Source organism: Nicotiana tabacum, chromosome 1, assembly GCF_000715075.1.
Source record: "Nicotiana tabacum cultivar K326 chromosome 1, ASM71507v2, whole genome shotgun sequence".
Taxonomy (NCBI): domain Eukaryota; kingdom Viridiplantae; phylum Streptophyta; class Magnoliopsida; order Solanales; family Solanaceae; genus Nicotiana; species Nicotiana tabacum.
In genome coordinates, this window is record NC_134080.1 from 75,719,341 (window position 1) to 75,740,663 (window position 21,323).

Below are 21,323 nucleotides of genomic sequence, written 5' to 3' on the forward strand. Positions count from 1 at the left end.
TGATAGATGTGAATCTTGTGTGCATGTCTTGTATAGACTCATCATCCTTCATCCTGAATAGCTCATACTCGGTGGTGAGCGTGTCAATCTTGGATTGTTTAACTTGAGTAGTTCCTTCATGTGTCGTTTGCAATGCTTCCCATATTTCCTTGGCAGACTGACATGCTGAGATTCTATTGTACTCATTATGTCCTATACCACATACCAAGATCTTCTTGGAATGAAAGTTCTTTTCTACAGCTTTTCTGTCAATATTGCTGTACTCTTTTTTGGTTTTCGGCACTATTAGTCCAGATTCTCCAAGCTTCTTCATAAGAACATGTGGACCATCACAAATGACGTCCCACATCTCTAAATCTTCTACCACTATGAAATCATTCATACGAGTCTTCCACCAGCCGTAATACTGACCATTGAATCTAGGGGGTCTGTAGGTTAATTATCCCTCCTCAAAGTTAGGTGGAGTAGCCATTGAGATCATTTCTAAGTGTTAACCTTTTAGAAAGAACCTGCTCTGATACCAATTGATAGTTTATATGGATCCACCACACTATAGGGTACCTAGTTCTCTATGAGTTTTCACTGAAAATACTAATGAACCAAACTGTATAGAGATCTGGTCCTACATCAGTTCCCACAGTGCTAACTACTGAACCAGTATGTAAATGAGACACATGATTTTTACGTGGAAAAATCCCAACTCAAGGGGACAAAAAACACGACCTACACTGGTAGGTTTTCAACTTCTCTAACTTGTAACTACACTATTACAAGCCACTTTGTAATGGCTCTTTACAAAGATTTCAATCACTCTAACTTGTAATATACTTATCACAATCCACTTTGTCACTCACTAGTTACAAAGACTTCAATCACTCTAACTTATAATACATTTATCACAAGCCAATTTGTCACTCACTAGTTACAAAGACTTCAATCACTCTAACTTGTAATATGCTTATCACAAGCCACTTTGTCACTCACTAGTTACATAGACTTCAACTTATGACTAACTCTAGTCACAACACAAACTCAGATGGTTTATGATTTTGAGTTTCCTAAAACAAAGCTTCTAATAAAGCAAGATAGGATTTACAGTGAAGAACAAATAACAAAGTCTCAACAAACCTAAGGACTTAAGATATCTTCAATCTTTGGATCTGGTCCTTGAGGTTGCAACCGCTTTGTTCTTGAGAGAGGTGTTTCTAGCACTTGAAAGAATATCACTAAAAATGCTCAATTGAATATCTTGTGCCTTGCACCAGGTTGTTATACTACAAAAGACATCATAATGGTGATGTAAATTCTTGGTTAGTACATGCCTTTTCCCAATGGGAAGTGACTACTGCACTGTCTGCTGCACTGTTGCATGTACAGTTACAGGCAGTCACTTTGTGTAGTTGCTTTCCAGCTATATAGTTGACTTATATTTCTGTCAGGGGAACACCAAGGGATCAGGTCCCTAATTTGTTTCTTGTGAATCTGAAGGCACACTGCTCAGATTATCTTGAGTTGATGACCTTGAATGATTGTACCAGGCATGTTTTAGGTCCTTTATCTGGTTCTATACAGAAAATTTGTTAAATCATTAAAACATAGATTAAAAGTCTTTAAGTCCATCAACAGTACAATTAAAGCATGATGTAAACCTAAGACTACCCGGACATCTCACGGAATATAGCTATGCATGGGCTCTCGTCACCTAGTGCGTACATAGCTCCCCACACAAGTAACTGACCACAAAAATATACCTAAACGGATGAGTTCCCTCTTACAAGGTTAGGCAAGATACATACCTTGTTCTCAAGCTTATTTGCAGTCCACCAATAGCTCTACCTTGTTGCTTCACGATCCCAAAGCAACAAAGATATAAAGCCAGTGTGATCCATTACTTGTACTCGAAGCTTGTACCTGAAATACATGTTTAGAATAAGAAATTGAAACTTTAGTTTTATTTAATATTTTATAGTAAAATTGGTCCTTATTTTTGTAACTTGCAACTTTAGTTGTATTTCACAGTAAATAGTGAAGCTTATCAAACCTATGAGTGGCAGAACTATCAAGGCGATCACATTTCTTGCAGTGAAATTTATTTCCAATTTTGTCAACCTTCTTCGAGCATTTCTTGCACCCCAAATATGACCATTCTTTCTCAAGTAGAAGATTCACTACAGTCGCAACAATCCAAATATGTCCTTCCTGAAAAGAAGTCAAGTTGTAGCAATGTATCTTGCAAATTTGATTGTTGGAATCTATATATAAATGCCAAGAGCATAAGCTGTGAAAATTTCATTTATTTCCAAAACCAAAAAAATAAGCAACTAAGCATAGATATTAAATTAGTTCCATTAAATGATACCTTCAATAGTTCAATCTGTAAGCATTCGAATGCATAAGGTAATATCACATCAACAGAACCATTTAGGATTTCAGTTGTACAATGTTCCTCCTACTGTAATCATTCGAGAAACAGAGAGGAAAGACATTGCAACCACACCACTACTAACTCTGCTTTCCACTGCACCAAGAGCTGATGCTTGGGCTCTAAGTCTTAAGGGGAAGATTTTAGATTTTAATACCCAACAAATAGGACCAATACACACGGAAAATAATGCTATATTTTCACATACACATAAAATTGCTAATTTGATTCCAACTGAACCATTCAATAGTAAAGAAAGTGTGAGGCCAAGACATATGTCTATAACAAAGTTTTCCTACCAACTTATATAACAGGGATTCCAAAAAATATATATGTGCACATTTAGGAAAACAAATAGTATTTATAGACCTAACAGTGTTATACATACACAACATAACATTAGTTAAATACTAAAGGAGTTTAATAGATTAGTCACCTCCATGCAGTTGACCAATTCTCTAATAGTTTTAACTTCTACCGTTCCAGTAGCCAACTTATCAGAAACAGAATAACTACGCTGAGAAGGTATTTGACTGATCCTGGCAGAGTTAGCTTCATTCACACTTGCCAATCTGTATTTACGCAAGGTTGTATTAGTTTTAACCATAAACAATTATTTGCGTAGTATCCACATAAACTTAATTTATGAAATAACTAACCTGGACTTAAAATCAACAGCTTGAGGAAGATCCGGGTTAATCCAGAGCTTTGAGACATGCCAAGTATTACGCACAGAATATTTGCCTATATATAACTTTAGTTTCTGAACCAAAATATTAACATAAAAAATTTATCCCATGTCATCAAGACAATAGAAATACCTTGAAATTTGTGAGCTTTTATCAACTGCATAACAACTATGACCGGCTGATAGAGTGATCCCTCTAAATGAGGCAAGATTTGGTCAACGAATTCTCCCCAAAATGTTGCCGAGATATTATTCCTCCTGTGTAATTTATGTAACAACTTAATCAGATAATGATAAGTAATCATGTTAATATATAACAAAGTAAATTTATAGACGCAATCTTACTCATGATCTTCAAGTTCCACATTCATATAAGCGCTTTTTTTATCACCTTGGTTATGGGATTCTACTTCACCATAACTTACAACCTCTCCAATGACATCTATAATAATTTAAAAAAAATGATCAGGAGAAAGTTGATAAGACATTCAAATAAAAGAACTGCGAATTGAATACTTACCGAAGAGTTCACTTTCTTCAACATCAATTTTGTTTATCAAATACTCATAAGGTTTTAAGTCGAAGATACTCATACCAAAAAGATGATCATTTGCTTCCTCTACAATCGTCTTATGAGTAAATGCCAACTTCAATTTATGCCGCGTGTATTTAAGTTTCATATAATTTGGTCCAACCACAAAGTTCTTCATAAAGTACAAACCCAATTCTTGTATCTTTGGTTTGAACATACGTATAAGAGACCGACCAACAGTCGCATGAATACGATCGCCCTAGAAAAAATAATCATAATTAATATTGAGTCAGACAAATACTCAGTTGTACAGTGTTGTCACAGAGTATATTAAACAGTGAAGCATCAATGGGTAAATCCTATATGTGAATGCTTGCCTTTCCAAAATAACACATACAACATATTAGATATCCCAAAAAGTTCTCGCACATAAAATACTAAATTGCAGATTAAGAGTTAGCATCATTTACACCTAATCTATATATATGGAAAAGCTGTTTTCGAGGTATCTCCATCTAGATCATAAAAATTAAAATTGCAGTTGATTAAATACACGTGTAACCTAATGAATTTCATAGTACAAAGTAGAAGATGAAGATTGTAGTCAAATTAGGAGAAAATATAAATGCAACTAAAAAAGAATACACCTTTTCGTCTTGAATAATTAATTCAAGGGAGACGGTGTTGTATGGTTAACGTGCTACAATCTCACTACTCGTACCTTCAAATTCCAACTCATCTTGTTACTCGATATATTGCTGATATAGTCAAACGTCGTCATATTTGTTCTTAGAGAAAATTTGATAAGAGGATTGTCTGTAGTAAAATGTATATATATATTGGCATAATCTTTTTACTTGCTATAAATAAAAAAAATTCCATAAAAAGAGCCGTAAAATAGCTTCTAGGCCGAAAAAAAGTTCTTATGAAATTTAGGGAAAAAAGCTCTTATGGAATTTAGGGTTTATATATAGATTTACAAATCTTATGTAGTTTATATCGAAAAAAAGTTCTTATGAAATTACAATAGTCTACATTTAGGGTTTATATATAAAATTCCAAAATTAAGGAGGATATATATAGAATTCCAAAATTAAGGAGGATAAACATACCTCGATTGAGAATCCTTTCCATGTAGAAATCCCTAAATTTTAGTTAATTAAGATTCAGATATGAGGAAGTGTTGCTTGAGTATGATTTTGTAGACATAACATTGGTTATTGTTGATGAGTATCTTCTCATCTTGAGATCATACGGTAAGCAATCTTGAAACCCGTTTAGGAAGACAAAGAGAGTTGGGAATGTTTTTAGGAAGACAAAGAGATTAGATGGTAAATATGCTATGAAACCCGTTTTTTTATGAAGGCAGAGATCACACGATTTTTTTTTTTACTTTTTAATATTTTTTGATTATTAAATAATAGTAATTTTACAAAACAGAGGCACTAATTTTGGGAGGATTGACTGTTTTTATTGCCGAAAATCAGGCAATAAATTTGGGATTGCTAATTGTTTGTAGACCGAAAAAATTTGTTACAACTTGGATTTTTAATAAATTAATTTGCAATGTGTATTTTTAAGATTTTGCCACTTGGCATTATAGTAGCTTGTCACTTCGCATAACCATAGTGCAAATGTTATTTTAATAAATATATAGATTATTATTATTATTATTATTATTATTATTATTATTTGGGAAATGTTTTAGGAAGAGATAGCGATAAGAAGAAAATAATCTTTGTTGGCCCAAATCTCATTCATCTAGCTAATACTTACTCTGCCAACTAGGCCCAAACCCACTTTGGCAGCAAACATCCTAATAACATTAGCCTTTAAACCAAATTATTCCAAATTTCCTACAATTCCCAAATCATCGTCTTCCAGGACAACTTTGCCGAACCTCACCTACACCTTTCGTTAATTCTTTTGATTTGTTTCTTTATGTATGTTTCTATTTTCTTACTTTCTTTCCTTAATTGTTTTCCTCTTCAAATTTGTGAAGAAATTTAGATTTTTACTTCGTTTTAGAGCCGAGATTTTAGCTCCAATTTTAGCTCAAACCACTGTCACGATTGGCATGCTCTTCTTCCCATTTTGACATTCGTAGATTCAAGTCAATTAGATGAATGTGGACAGATTTTGAGGTAAGTGCTTCATCTATATTCATTCGATCACAATTTTGGAAGTTTAAATTACAGAATTTGTTTTCCGTTTTGATTCTTAGAGAAGCACGATTTTCGAATTATGTGGAACTAACGACTTTCTTTTCCTAATTTCATATTCTGATTTTACTCCCCAAATCCCGAATCCCTTGCCTACGGGGATTTTAACTTTAAATTCAATTCTTTCCTTTGTACGCGATCTACTCGACATACTAACAGGCCCTAAGGTTAATTGGCTACTATAATATTGACTAGTTCTATGCACTAAGGGAGGCTGGGGAATCACTACTTTTGACCACAGCTATTCCCTGCGATTATCATACATATTTTTTTTTAACTAAGATTCATTACACTAGTTGCTCTTCAACTCTCGCTTTGCCGGCTGTAAGTCGAGGCAAAGTTTATTTCTTTTCATCCTTCTCGATATTTCGATTCTTTCATGTTCCTGCTGTTCAAAGTTCATCGATGCAATCATTGGTTTATTTTGCTGTTGAAACTCTTTTCGCGGGCTATTTATTTGGATTTCTGGTTTTCTTATTAATTTGGCACTTTACAACAGGTTAGTTTCTGGTCGACGCAATTTTTAATCTCTTTTATGTGGTAGTCATGTGTAGAGTAGTCGCTTTTAATTTATTTATGTTGGAACTGCTCGAATGCACGAAGCATTCAGTTAGGAAGCGATAAGGTCAGTCTTTCCTCCCTCTCGATTCTGTCATGTTTTGGTTTAAATAATTTAATACACTGTTTAATAGTGAATATGTGAGCCTGTGCTTATAGGCCAGGATGAATGTTTGCGTGTTTTCTACCAGAATATGTTCAAACATTCATATAGATTCCATATCATTAGGTTAACAAAGTCTGCCTTTATTTTAAGATCAATAGTGAAGTTATGTCATTCTGTTTGTCCTCCCATGAATATCAAGTACTCTGTATCAAATTGCTTTATGTGAATCTGTATAAAGGCATGCTCACGTAATTGTACTGCAACTAGGATTTTAATTTTGATCCCATGATCTGCAGAACATGTATTCTTCAAAAACTAACAGTCTAAGATGTTTAGAGTCATGCCTTGTTGGCATCTTGTTTGTTTAAATTAATAAAGACACAGAATGAGTAGTTAAAGATCATGCCTTTAGGGAGTAATTTTTTACTGGTTAATAATGAAACTGTGTTTAGTTTTTCAGTCTAGATACATGCTCCATTTGTGCAATTCGAGGGTCTTATTTCTGTTTGGGGTGAAAACCGATCGTAATGGGTGTTTGGACCCTTTTTAAGTCGCTTGAAGAAGGGTAAGGCCTAAAAGATCAACCTATTTGTGAGGTTGCTTGAAGTCGTATAGCTCAAGTTGTTGTGCAGTCTCTTTTCTTTATGTATTTCTTTCACTGGCCTTGTAATAATTCGTAATGAACGCTACAAAACAGCGGAAAAGAGGCTTACTTGGGGTTGTAGTTGATTGGGATTATATGCTACGTGTTTGTGGGTTTCTTATTTTAATTTGCTCATTCACTTTGTTCGTATATCTAGGATTAGAGTTCATCTTGTCTAGAATTGTATTTAGTAACAAACTAGTGGTAATTTTGAATCTATTTTTTGAACTTATATAAGGGTTTTACGCCTAAAACAGGAAATTTCTTTTGGCCTTTGACCCATCTCTCTCTTTTTTTTTTTTTTTTTTTTTGTGTGTGTGTGTGTGGAAAGTAATATTATTACTTTTTAAATTTATAGCTAAACACCCGCTTTTACAAAAAAAAAAAACCCACATTGCTTTCTATTTATCAGGAATATATCACGTTTTGGGAACTTTTTCTCACCAGACTAATGCTCCATTTTTTAATTACTCTTGTAAGTCATTCAATGTACTTTATTTTGGACTACAACTGATAACATCTTTTTTTTTTTCATCCTTATAACTAGCTAGAATACTATCTTGTTCTTGGTTATTTTGTCTATTCTATCAAACAAAGGGTGCTTTGCGTTTATTTTATAACCCTTTAACTACTACTTAATTAATTGGGAGGCCAACATGAGCCATTTCTTGTCTTGTATGTTATATGGTTGAGTCTTTACATGTTTGCCTTATGTGACGCTTAGCTGAATCAAAAGTAGTAACCTTAGCTTTATTTGAGTTTAGGACTTCCTTTTAGATAGTGTCCAACGCCTCTTGGACTATAGGAATGAGATGGGTAGGCTTATGAAGACACGATTTAGAATCAATTAGTGCACTTTAGGTAACAACTTAAAGATAGTTAGTGGATGTAACGACCCGACCGATCGTTTTGAGTTCTAGCGCGTTGTTCGGCAGTTTGAGGCTATGAGCAGCTTCACTTCAGATATTATGATTTGTACGCATCATCAGAATTGAATTTTGGGAAGTTTGGAATTGATTTTGAAAGAAAATTTTCATTTCGGAAGCTTTAAGTTGAAAGAATTGAGTAAGGTTTGATTTATGAGTAAACAACCTCGGAATCGGGATTTGAAGGTTCCAACAGGTTTGTATGATGATATTGGACTTGGACCTATGTCCAGATTGGGTTTTGGATTACCCAGGAGCGTTTTGACGCCTATTGTGGAAGTTAACCTTTTTTGGAAGAATTTCATAAATTTGGGTTGAAGCACATTTCAATGTTATCGATGTCCGTTTAGGATTCTGAGTTTGGGAAAAGCTTCGTATGGTGATTCTGGCATTAGGAGCGCGATCGGAAGTGTATTCGGAGGTCATTTTGGAGTCGTTTGACTAAGGTTAGAAATTTGAAAGTTTTTGAGAATATTGATCGGAAGTGGACTTTTTGATATAGGGTCAGATTCTGATTCTGGAAGTTGGAGTAGGTCCGTAATGTCGAATATGACTTGTATACAAAATTTGAGGTCATCAGATGTGATTTAATAGGTTTCAGCATCGAATAAAGAAATTTGAAGTTCTAAAGTTTATCAAGTTCGAAATGGAGTGTGATTCATGGTTTTAACATTGTTTGATGTGATTTGAGGCATCAAGCAAGTCTCCGTTATGTTATGGGAGTGGTTGATGTGATTGGACGGGGTCCCGAGGGCCTCGGGTGGATTCCGAGTGGTTAATGGATCGATTGGCGTTGGGAGGAAGATGTGAATGTTGCTAGAGATTCAGAGCGTTCATGAGATGCTAACAGAAGGATTTCAAGGGATTTGGCGGTTTGGTTACGCAAGGTTAGGTCAAGTAGAGATAAAGAATCTTTGGGGGGGGGGGGAGGGTTCCAAAGTTATGTAACAGGCGACTCCAAGCTAAGTGGGAAAGTCCTGCCACCTACGATTGGATTGCTTGGTTATCTGCTTGTGAGATTTCTGGCTATCGGCATAATGGCAAGTTATTTCAGCTAAGGGAAAAGAATATAAATGCTAATTTGAGCGAATGGTTTGAGAGATGTGTGCCATAAATGGCCTTATCAATTCTTGTTCGAGCTTTGGGAAGACTCAGGATTTGTGTTTCGTACGGAGATGTTTACAAGGAAGTGATTCAATCGGGTGCTCCATGAAGATGGGTGTTTATGTGCCAGCGAAGCATTGGAGTTGATTATATTCGGGACCAAGCTAGAGTGGGTGACTCTGTGAGCACGTGATTTTTGCCCTAAACTAATTATTCCCAAAAATTCAAACAAAACAATTTCTTTATTTTTACAATTTTTGTGAATTTTGGTGTCACTTTCTGATAATTGTTTGCATTTTATTTGTGCATGTTAATTCATATGAAAATACAAAAATATGCATTTAGGATATAAGTTCATATTTTAGGATTAAGTAGGGGTTAATTTGTTTTGGAACAAAATATAAAAATCACAAAAATAGTCCACTTTGCATTTTAATCGTTTTAATTGTGAATTTGCCGTGAAATAGGTTTTAAATAATTTTAGAATTTAATTAATTTAGCTTTGACATCTATTAGAATTTTTATTTTTAATTGTGCATCCTCATAAAATTAGGGAAAAATAAAACAAAAATACAAAATGAAAAATGAGTAAAAGAAATAAAAAGAACAAAAAAGGGGGAATAAATAAAGAGGGCTGCTCACAATTGGGCCATTTCAATTAAATTCACCCAGCCCAAAGAAAAAATCAGACCAAACACACCCCAGAAACCGGCCCAAACCCGTCCCTCTACCCGGTCCGCCCCTCTTGCCCTCGAAACGACGTCGTTTCGTTCCCAGTTGATCCGGACCGTCGAGGTTATCAGATCTAACGGCCAGGACTTCCCCCTCGTTATTATATAAATGTCCGAAAATAACCCACCCCTCTCAGACCCCCCCTGTCCATCTCTAACCTAAACCATAAAAACCAGCCGCCCCCATTTTCACCGGAGCTCGCCGGCGGTGAACTACACCTACTCCAAAGTACCCCAAAATAACACCACGAGACCTTCTCTTCTCCCTCGTCATGAATCCACCACCCGTTTCCTTCAAATCCAGCCCTAGCTCGTTGAATCCTCGATCAAAGATTCTCCGGCCAAAACCCAAAGTAACCCAATCACCACCAAATTAACACCATGTGATCGCCTGGGCTTCCTCTACCCAACCCCCATAGTCATGTCTCTCGAATCTACCTGGAACATCTCGAATATCAAATCGAAGGTTTTCGACCAAAACCCTAATGCAAAATCTCCATGATTTCGAACCCTAACAACCCTAACCAGGTGTTTTCTTATGAAAACACGTGGTTAAGGATGTGACGGGTCAGAAATTTCGGGGAATTTGGAGAAACAACCACTGGCTGGAGCTCTTTATTGTCAGTGAGTTCTTATTGGTATTTTCTTTTATTTTCAATTTCTTTTTCCTTTTCTGATTTTCTGCATGTGTGAATTCCATGGTCCATGTCTAGTTTAATTTGCGTTTTAAATTTTTGTCAATATTGTTCTAGTCTTGTGTCCTGATTTTTGTGATTAAGTCTAGTTGTTTGTTTGATTTTAATATATTCCAATTCCTGATCTTAGTTTGATTTTAGTTAAGCCGTTGATAATTTGTTAATTAGTTTTATTAAGTTTTGCTTGAATTAATTTATGGTGTTCCTTTAGTTTAGGTTAATTACTAATTAGTTCAGTTTCAGTTTAATTAATCATCATGATTTGTTGAATTTGGTTATAGTTGATAGTTTAATTTGGTCATTAATTCTGAGTTCAATTGCTAGACTCAATAAGAGTTTAAATCGGGATAGATGTAGAGTTTAGGAAAATGTTTGGTTATAAATGTACTTTTAGTTTAAGTTCAGGGGTAGTTTAGGCACGGAAAAGGGCTGTTTTGTTAAAGAATAGTAATTTCAAAACCAAAATAAGGGTAGTATAGGTATTCTAAAGGTAGAAGAACACCCTAGGGCCTTCTAGAAGGGGGCCTTGGTGTAAGTTTCAGTTTTTTAGAAGCAGTAACTTGAGTAACAAGTTAGGAAATGAGGGTGTTAACTTGTGTAATAAGTTAGAAAACAAGGGACTAATAGGCAATTGAAAATCTGAAGCTTCCCCTTAGTTTTGCCTATAAAAGGCAGTCTTTATTGCTTTGTTGAAGGAGGTTGGAACCCCAAAAAAATTCCCCCAAAAAGTTTTCTCTAGTTTTCCAGATCTGAATTTGAAATTCAATATTCAAAAACCAAAAACACTAGAAAACCTTCAAAATCCAAAAAAAAACTATTGTTCCACTGTTAAACCTTAGGTTAGCTTCAAGTTTTAGTTATGGATTCACATTCTTAAGTTTGATCTTTGATTGCTGAAGTTCAGAAGATCATTCCGAGTGATTTTGGGGCTAATTAAGTTGGATTTTGTTTGAGTTTTGCTCTGTTGAAGTTTCAGAAGTATTTTGAGTTTAATTCCGAGGTCGTTTGGGTTTATTCGAGTCTGTTTCGGGTTGATCTGTTATTCCTGTTCGATTTCAAATACTTCTGGATTATTGAATTCATTGCTGGACTGTTCTTTTGATCATCTGCTCCTTGATTGTTCAACACTGTGGGTCGTTGTACATTGCCGCTGCATTACTGCCATAACTGACCTCTTCTCCTTTCTTATTTGCAATTTCCAGGTATTATCCTTGGCCTCATCTGAATTGTGAAGGATCCATGTAATTTTCTGATTTGGAGGCTGAATGATGAAGAGCTTGAGTTAATTGCTGAATTTGCTTGGTTTTTGTTTAGTATTAAGATGAAGCAGTCACGTTTATACAAAACATGTGTATCGTTTGGATAGGTTCTGGACTATATTGACTGATAGACTATTAAACATAAATCTGCTTGGTTGAACTACTAATTACATGTTTGTATATCTAAGAAATGCTGTTATTTTCCAGATTCTCATATGAGTTAAATGCTGATCCAGTTTTGGTAGTCGCAGAAAACAGGTCCAAAATGGTTTCATGTTTCCACTGCTAAATCTAGGTCCCAAAATCATGAGATCACCTGGAAGTTGAGTGCTGGTTTAGTCTTGTTAATTTGAACTAGTGTCATACGGTTGAACTGCTACTACAATTGTTCTTAATTGGATTTTACCTTTAGTCACACTTAGAAACTCAATAATGAATAAATGAATAGGACAATTTGTCACCTGTCTTTGAATTGTTGACTTGCACGAAAATTAGCTGGTTTGTTTTGGGAGTGATTAGGCTGCTCAGATCCGTGTGAATGTCGCATTGTTTCCTTCCAAGCTCGACCCTGGGATTGTTGGTCTGCATTTGCAAAGGTGACTTGGGCCCTCTATTGCGTTGGGACTATAGCATCCCTGTAGGCCCATATAATGGAGCAACCTTTCTCATAGATAGGGCTTTGGTTTATTAATTAATTAAGGGATTATTTTAGAGACAATAAAAATAGAGAATCATAGTTGCTTTTAGGTTTGCCTTTTAAATAATAAATGAGACAAGCCCCGCCAAATATAATGCACAATCGCGGGGCCCTCAATAAATGGTTGAACTAAAATACTTAGAATTTGGAGGGTCATTTAATGAATTTCACGGTCTTCCCCAAAATAAGAATGCCTTAGACTCTTTAGGCGTGATTTAATTAAATTACTTTCCTAAACTCGGGTGCGCATTGATGCGACCCAAATCCAAATCTCAACGGAGTCAACTGTGTTAACAACCATGGGTGCATTGATTGCGACATGGTTCGAGACGCATTTCGCGATGTTGCAATTCTTTTAAAATAATAATAAAAGCAGTTTGTGAATAAAAGGCACATAGGTTAGCATGTATCAAAATCAGATAAAATCAAATACAATAGTTGAGCGACCGTGCTAGAACCACGGAACCCGGGAATGCCTAACACCTTCTCCCGGGTTAACAGAATTCCTTATCCGGATTTCTAATTCGCGGACTGTAATACAGAGTCATATTTTTCCTTGGTTCGGGATTCAACCGGTGACTTGGGACACCATTAATCTTCCAAGTGACGACTCTGAATAATTAATAATTAAATCCCGTTCTGATTGTCCTTTAATTGGAAAAACTCTTTTATGCCCTTGCGGGCGTAGGTGAAAAAGGAGGTGTGACAGCTCTGGCGACTCTGCTGGGGACCTAACCTAGAATCTCTGGTTCAGGGTTCAAGAATTCAAGCTTAGAATAATTGTTGTGTCGGCTTTATCTGATCTCCTTACATGTTTCATGCTAAATGTGCTAATTACCGCTTTGATATTATCTGAACTGTATATAAGCTTTGTCGAAACCCTTCTCTTCTCACCTCCGGGGATGTGCTTACTGGTTATGACTCTCTATTTTGTTAGTGTCATACCCTGAAATAAAAAAGAGGCTCGGATAAGTTGCAAAGTCGGACGATCTCACGGGTCCCCGGTACGCTGCCCCCTCCTCGACTTGAGTTGTCCGCTCGGGTGCACTGTTTAGAACACATACCCAGGTTTTGAACCTAGAATAACTTGACTTCATGCCGGATCCCTAGTAGGAGCGCTTAATTGCATCATGCTGCATTTGACTTAGGGGACTCAACACAGGGGTTGGGTCCGTCTAGGGCTAGCAACCTGAAATGAAAAGACCATCCTGATGCATCCTACTTGTTCTGTACATATATTTGTTTCGAACCGGCATGTTGACCGGCTTTTGAATCTCGGGAATGTTGGAAAATTGAGAAAAATAGGAAAAGAGAAAAAAAGAGAAATAACAGTTGGGGAGTTAATTGATTATTTTAGAAAAACCAATGACCAAATACTGTCGAAACTCTGCCGAAATTTTGAGAAAATAGAAAAAGGAAATTTTTAATTTTTAATAGTTTACTAAAAAGCAAAGGAAAAATAGAAAAAGAGTCTTTTATTTTTGGAAAGTTATTTGTTGAAAAAGAAAAGAAAAAGAGTCTTTGTTCTAGTTTGGAAAAAATAGGTTGTTTGTTGTTTAATGAAAAAGACAAGAAGAGTCGTTATTTTGTCTTGTTTTCAAAAATAGAAAAGGAAAAATAGTTTGTCTTGCCATGGAAAATGAAAAGAAAGAGCCTTGTTTTCAAAAATATAGTTAGTTTCTTTACCCGAACTACGTAGGTTTGATTCTTACCGGATGTGAGATACGTAGACAACCCTCATCGGGTCCAACCTCCCTTTTGCAAAAAGAAATATATCAATTTTCGTCGTAAATAAGTTAGGTGATGCCGTTTTTGTCAAAAATAGTCGAATGTTCCCGAAAGGGACGCCGGAAGGCTGACTTTGCAAAGACGGCCATTTTTGGTCATTTTGATTTTTGATTGGTTGACTCTCACAGCCTTAAAATCTTCGTTCTTGGGAGTGCTGAAAGGCCGTGTTTGAAAACCGAGTCTGTCATTTTAAATTTGGAAAAGGAAATAGTTAATTTTGTTTTGAGTCAAATAAAGTTTTGTTTTTGCTTAAACCACCTTAATAAATGTGCAGGATGAGCACGATGCAAAACGAACCTTTCTCAGTAATGACTAAAATCCCTTTCGAGTTGTGGCTATGGTGGAACGATTTAGGCAAAGAAAGACAAGACGAAGTCAAGAAATATCTGAAAGGTCTTACGGGTTTGTTGGAAATCAAGCCTCGGGGTCATATTATAAGAGCGTTGGTCACTTGCTGGGACCCGACGCACAATGTCTTCCACTTCTCAGATTTTGAGCTCACCCCAACTTTGGAGGAAATAGCCGGGTACATTGGAAATGTTGAGGTTCCGTTAAGAGGAAAATATCTGGTTGCTCCAAGAGCCATCACAGTGCATCAGTTTTTAGACTCATTAAAGATATCTAGGACAGTCCATAATCCAGATTTGGCAAAAGGCTTCTGCACTCTGCGCTTCATATACGACAGGTACGACCATGTGGGAGGGTTTAACAAGACGGACATCAAGCTATGCAGTAAAAATAACCGTAAAAAATGGGATGAGCACAGACGGGTGGCTTTCATGATAACCTTTTTGGGCCTCCTGGTGTTCCCAAGGAAAGACGAGAATATTGATATAAAAGTATCCGGGGTCGTCAGTACCTTGCTTACTCAAGATGAAAGCACTCTTGTGCCTATGATCGTGTCTGACATTTTCCAAGCCCTCACTGCATGCAAAGCTGGAGGCAAATTTTTTGAGGGGTGTAACTTGTTGCTACAAATGTGGATGACCGAGCATCTACGCCATCGTTCCCAGCTCTTGAGTTATGGTTCGTCTGACAAAACCTGTATAGGAGAGTTTTACACAAGGATTGACGGGGTTAGTCTGCCTGAAAGAGTAACAGCGTGGATATCATACATTCGTACTCTCAAGGACAGTCAGATACAGTGGACGTTGGGATGGTTGCCTGTTGAAGAAATCATATACATGCCAGCAGCTAGGTCGTATTTTCTTTTGATGGGACTTAAGAGCATCCAGCCTTATGCTCCATGTCGGGTTCTGAGACAACTCGGGAGATGTCAAACAGTGCCACGGGAGGAAGATCTTAGTGCTCAACTAATTGAGATTAGCCCTGACGGACAGTTTCCCGAAGCAAAAGTCCGCGAGATTTGGAATGAATGTCAATATCTACAAGCAGATACTTGTGTGCAGGATCAGGCCAAAGGAGAAATGTCGCCAGAATACCTCGCATGGTACAGAAGAGAATTGGAGCATCAGAGGCCAGCTAAAAGACCCCACATCCAGGATTTCACTGAATCATCACAAGAACAATGAGGTTGGCTAGCAAAAGAAGAAGGCTATCAGGCTGAAATCGACAAGCTGAAACAACAGATTGGAGCTCTGAAATTTGAGAACAGTGTGCAAGTTGCTGCTGATCAGGGAGAAAAGAACAGGTTGGCCCAAGAAAACGAGGCGCTTAGGGCCCAAATCCAGCAAATGAGGATAGCTGCCAATAACCAACAAAGGAGCCGGTCGGATGAGCGGTTGATAAAGGGGCTGAAAAAGGAAATTAGTGAGTGCCGGGATGAGCTAAAAAAATCCGAAGGCACCATAGCTGGACTCCGGGCACAGTGGGTAAAAAGAACAGAAGAACGCACGCATTACATGCAACAATTAAAAAGGGATTATGAAAAGACCATTGCTAGTCTGAAAAGAAAAGTGGTCACTCTTGAGGATAAAGCCGCTAAGCAAACTAAAGCTTTTAAAACCGAAAGTGGACACTACTATGATTTACTAGCCCGAATGGAAGTAGAAATACAGCAGTTGCAGGATCAGCATATTCAAGATTCTCATGTGTTGGAGGCTCGCAATAATCAAGTAAGGCGATTGCTTATAGAAAAGGGTCGAACAAGAGACATGATTGAGACCATTACCCACGCCATCCTTAGGCGATGTCGGGCATATGAAGACATGACCCGCACTACCTTCTTCTCGGTAGTGATGATTTATGTCAAGCGAACCATGTATGAGCTGGAGCAACTTGAAAGGGATTTGGCACCTAAGCCCGCGGCTAGGCCGAACGATGCCCCGCGGGCATCCACTTTTGAAGAACTAATGTATTCATAGAAAGAGTCTGTATTTTCCATTTTAAGTCTGTTGTTTGTCAGTCTGTTTTCTTTTTGCTTCCAAGTATGCTAGTATGTTCGGAGTCTGTATTTGAGTTTAGTTAGAGTCTGTTATTTTCCATTTCAGAATGTTTAGTTTGTAATAGAATGTTGTGGTAATGAAAATTTGAAAATTCCCAAAAGATTTGTTCCTTTATTTTGGCACTTAGTTTCACGAACTACGCCTGGTCTGATTCGTGCGGGGTCACGATACGTAGGCAATCTCCATAGGATTCGACCGTAACCGAGTAAAGAAAAGAAAACAAAGAAAGGGAAAGAAGAAAGGGAAAAACGGAAAGACAAGAGAAAAAAATGATGAATGAAAATAAGAGAAGAGAAAAAAAGAGAAGAGCGGAAAAAAAAGAAAGGAATAGAATAAAGAAGGAAGGAAAGGAAAAAGAAAAAAAAAGTAGAAAAGAAAGAGAGAAAAGAAAAGAGAAAAGAAAACAAAAAGAAAAGAGAAAGCTTACAGTTGGAACTAAGGAAATGTCGGGATGACGCATGTGATCGAACAAATGCATAATAGAAATGGTTAACTGTATAGGTGCATTCATGCTCAATGTGCGGTTATCCAATCTGTTAAAGCCTAATCGCTAACAGAATTGTTGTCTAAATGTGTGAGTCCAGGTAGGTGGTTAGTTGTTTGGCATTCTGGCAACCCATCCATACAACACCCGGTCTAAAGATAAAGTGAACATGACTGGCCCGGAATCTGATACGGGTATTGTTGACCCATCGAAAGAAGTAGAAGAAATGGACGTTCATGCAATGAGGGAGGAAATGTATAAGCTGAAACAACAGATGGCTGAAATGTACCAAGCCTGGGCGAAGGGGCATCCACCGCCAGTTTATCCCACTAACCCCGCTTATATCCAACCATTGGCTCAGCCTCAGGAGCCACCCGTTGTGAATTCATCTCCAGCATTTCTCCTCTACCAACAATGCTAAGGCACCACTTCTCATACATCACAAGCTCCTCCATCCAAACAAGTCTCATACCCTCCTCCACCAATCACTCCCGTTTTTGTGGCACCTCCGTCTGCTACCCTACACCGATCCCCCAGTGAGCCTCTGTTCCAGACGCACGACAACTAGTATTATCCCCCTAAGCCTACCTTCAAAGTACCAGAACCCTACTTTTATACCCCTCATCTTGATCTCATGGCAGGCACCGAGAAGCCGCCCAAAAACCCTGAGCAGGAGGAGATGATCAGAAAGGTCAAAAGCCTGGAGCAATCATTCCGAGACATGAGGGGTTTAGGGGGCCAAGTAAGTGTGGCCTATACAGATTTATGTCTGTTCTCAGATGTTCAGTTATCGGCCGGGTTCAAAATGCCTAAGTTTGATTTGTACGACGGGCATGGCGACCCAGTAGCACATTTAAGGGGATTCTGTAGCAAGATGAGAGGAGCAGGAGGGAGAGATGAATTGTTGATGGCATATTTCAACCAAAGTTTGAGCGGATCGGAGTTGGAATGGTACACTAGACAAGACTATAGCAGGTGGTACACCTGGGATGACTTGGCCCAAGCCTTCGCCTGTCAGTTTCAATACAATCTTGAAATCATCCCAGATCGACTGTCATTGACAAAGATCGAGAAGAAGCCCGGTGAGAGCTTTCGAGAATATGGGTTCCGTTGGATAGAGCAAGCGGCAAGGGTTGACCCCTCGATGAAAGAGAGTGAAATGGTTGATTATTTCTTGCAGGATTTGGAGCCCACCTATTTTGGTCATTTGGTGTCAGCAGTGGGAAAGTCCTTTAATGAAGTCGTGAAAATGGGAGGCATGGTTGAGGAGGGACTCAAATCCAATAAGATCATGAGTTATTCAGCAATCAAAGCAACTACCCAAGCCATTCAAAACGGCGCTGGGGGTGTGCTTGGGAAGAAGAAGAAAGAAGAGGTTGCAACTATCGAATCCGGAGTATGGTCCAGGTCTAGAAGCCCTTCACCCTATTACAATCAACCCAGACCCCACCACCCAAATTATCCGTTTACCCCATATGGCCTTCCTCAACACTATTATCCACTACCAGAGCCACACTTTTCCGTCCACCATGCCCAACTTATACCCAGTCTCCGGTTCACGCGCAATGGCGTGCGCCGGCTCCCCAAAATACATACCCAGCTCCACAAAACACATATCAACACCCGAGGGCTTATAGGCCAGGATTCGACTTCCGCCCAAACCAAGTTATCAGAAACGAGAGAATACAGAAACAGAAAACATTCACTCCGCTTGAAGAATTCTATACCACTCTTTTCCACAAACTGAGACAGGTAGGCCTGTTGAACCCGGTTGAGGCCAAAATGCCAATTCCCCTTCCTAGAAATCTGGACCATTCAGTGAGCTGTGAGTATTGTTCAGGGGCTCCCGGACATGATACTGAGAAGTGTTGGAGATTGAAAACTGCTGTGCAAGAGCTTATTGACACAAACAGAATCGAGGTTCAGGCCCCGAAGGCGCCCAATATCAACCAGAACTCGTTGCCGGCGCATCATGAAGCCATCATGATTGAACTGATACATAAGGGAGCAGAGTCTAAAAAACCCTCACAGAAAGTCATGATGATCCGTTCTAGTGAAGCCAAAGGGATTGAAAAGTCATCTAGTGTGAAACCATCAGTCCAGTTGAAAGAATAGACAACAAGCCAGTTGTGGTGATGGGGAAAGGATCTTCCATTGTTGCGAAGAAACCAGAGCCGATCAAGGTAGTGGTTCGGGGAGTATCAAGCACACCTATGGCAGTCGTGAAGGGGGCTCACATAGAACCAGTTGTTATAAAGCCAGTAACCCAGTTACCAGTAATTGACAGTAAAGCCGTCCCGTGGAAGTATGAACGGGTAGTTGTGACCTACAAGGGGAAGGAAATCAAAGAGGAAGTCTGTGAAACACAAGGTTTAACTCGCTCGGGACGTTGTTTTGCCCCCGAAGAGTTGAGAAAGGCTAGGGCTCCCAAGGAAAATCCGGTGCCAGTTAAGAAAGCTATTACGGAGGAAGAGGCAGAAGAGTTCTTGAAAAAGATGAAAGTGTAAGACTATTCTATTGTTGAGCAGCTAAGGAAAACGCTAGCCCAAATCTCGTTGCTTTCGTTGCTTATCCACTCAGATGAACATCGTCGGGTTCTGATGAAGATATTGAATGAAACTCATGTCCCCGATAAAATTTCAGTGAATCATTTGGAGAAAATTGTGAACAAAATCTTTGAGGTAAACAGAGTGACATTTTCTGATGATGAATCGGTGGAGGGTACAGAACATAATAGAGCTCTTTATTTGACCATGAAATGTGAAGATTCGGTAGTCAATCGAGTACTGATTGATAATGGGTCCAGTGCCAATATCTGTCCTTTGTCTACATTGAACAAGTTGAAGGTTGGTGATGACAGAATTCATAAGAATAGCATCTGCGTTCGGGGGTTTGATGGTGGTGGTACAGACACAGTGGGTGACATCATACTTGAATTGACAATTGGTCCAGTCGAGTTCACCATGGAGTTTCAGGTGTTAGACATGGCGGTGTCTTATAATCTTCTATTGGGGCGACCATGGATCCACGCTGCCAAAGCAGTGCCTTCTACACTACATCAGATGGTTAAATTCGAGTGGGATAGACAAGAGATTGTAGTACATAGGGAAGACAACATGAGCATTGTAAGTGATACCATCGTACCCTTCATAGAGACTGATGATGATAAAGGGCCGTGGGTTTACCAGGTTTTTGATACAGTCTTGGTAGAAAAGGTTCCTGAAGGGAAAAGCATCTCGGTCCCCAGAATAACAGTTGCAACTGTCATGGCAGCCTCTGAAATGTTGAAAAACGGGTTTGTACCAGGCAAAGGGTTGGGTGCTGATTTGCAAGGTATTGTTCAGCCAGTTTATTTGCCTAAGAATCTGGATACCTTTGGGCTGGGGTTCAAGCCTACGGTGGCAGATGTGAGACGAGCCCGAAAGATGAAGAAAAGAGTCTAGGTTCTTCCCAAACAAATTCCACGTTTGTCCAGGTTCTTCGTCAGGCCAAGTATCGGGAAGCAATTATTGGCAAAGGTGTTTGGTCCACTGATTGGTGCAGATGGGAACTTGGAGAAAGGGCTTGAGAAGGTATTTGCTGAGGTGAACATGGTTGAGGCCGGGGAAGGGTCGAGCAAAGCAGATATATAGTACATCGGGCCACATGCTAATGTCAACAACTGGGAAGCCACTCCTCTTCCATCTCGGAGGGAGTCGCGGTAGTGGGTTTTGTTTTTCTTTTGTTCACCTGGATTATTCCAGGGTTTGTAATTCAGTTGCTATGTTCCATCCGTTTGGATGAGTTAAAATCCTGTTATCTTTACATTCAATTAAATGCAATTCCTTTTCTTTCTTAATTCCTAATTTTGTCTACATTTCTTTTTCTTTTCTTTTCTGTACAGTTCTTTTTATGCTGATATCGATGACATGACATACATGAGGAATCTTCGGCCCAGTTTTAAAAGCCAATCTAACTCAGAAATAATAGTGCAAGAAATTGAGTGTGATGATGAGGTGGAATATGATGATGACGAGGCCTATGAAGACGTTAGTAAAGAATTAAGTCACTTTGAAAAAAAACC

At 38.4% G+C, this 21,323-nt stretch overlaps 1 protein-coding gene and 1 long non-coding RNA gene across 2 annotated transcripts; one reads left to right on the forward strand and one right to left on the reverse strand.

The window, feature by feature from the left end:
* Nucleotides 1–784: 784 nt before the first annotated feature.
* LOC107831760 (replication protein A 70 kDa DNA-binding subunit A-like) lies at nucleotides 785–4,995 on the reverse strand. Its single transcript, XM_075253518.1, has 9 exons — nucleotides 4,755–4,995; nucleotides 3,631–3,901; nucleotides 3,456–3,552; nucleotides 3,244–3,368; nucleotides 3,082–3,166; nucleotides 2,859–2,994; nucleotides 2,042–2,199; nucleotides 1,797–1,911; nucleotides 785–1,564 (listed from the first exon to the last, which is right to left on the reverse strand). The coding sequence occupies exons 2-8, from the start codon at nucleotides 3,857–3,859 to the stop codon at nucleotides 1,833–1,835; spliced, it is 909 nt and encodes a 302-aa protein (XP_075109619.1). The 5' UTR covers nucleotides 3,860–3,901; nucleotides 4,755–4,995; the 3' UTR covers nucleotides 785–1,564; nucleotides 1,797–1,832.
* Nucleotides 4,996–5,453: 458 nt separating this feature from the next.
* Nucleotides 5,454–12,094, forward strand: LOC142180287 (uncharacterized). Its single transcript, XR_012708649.1, has 2 exons — nucleotides 5,454–5,786; nucleotides 11,830–12,094. It is a non-coding gene; the product is annotated as an uncharacterized LOC142180287 (long non-coding RNA).
* Nucleotides 12,095–21,323: the final 9,229 nt, after the last annotated feature.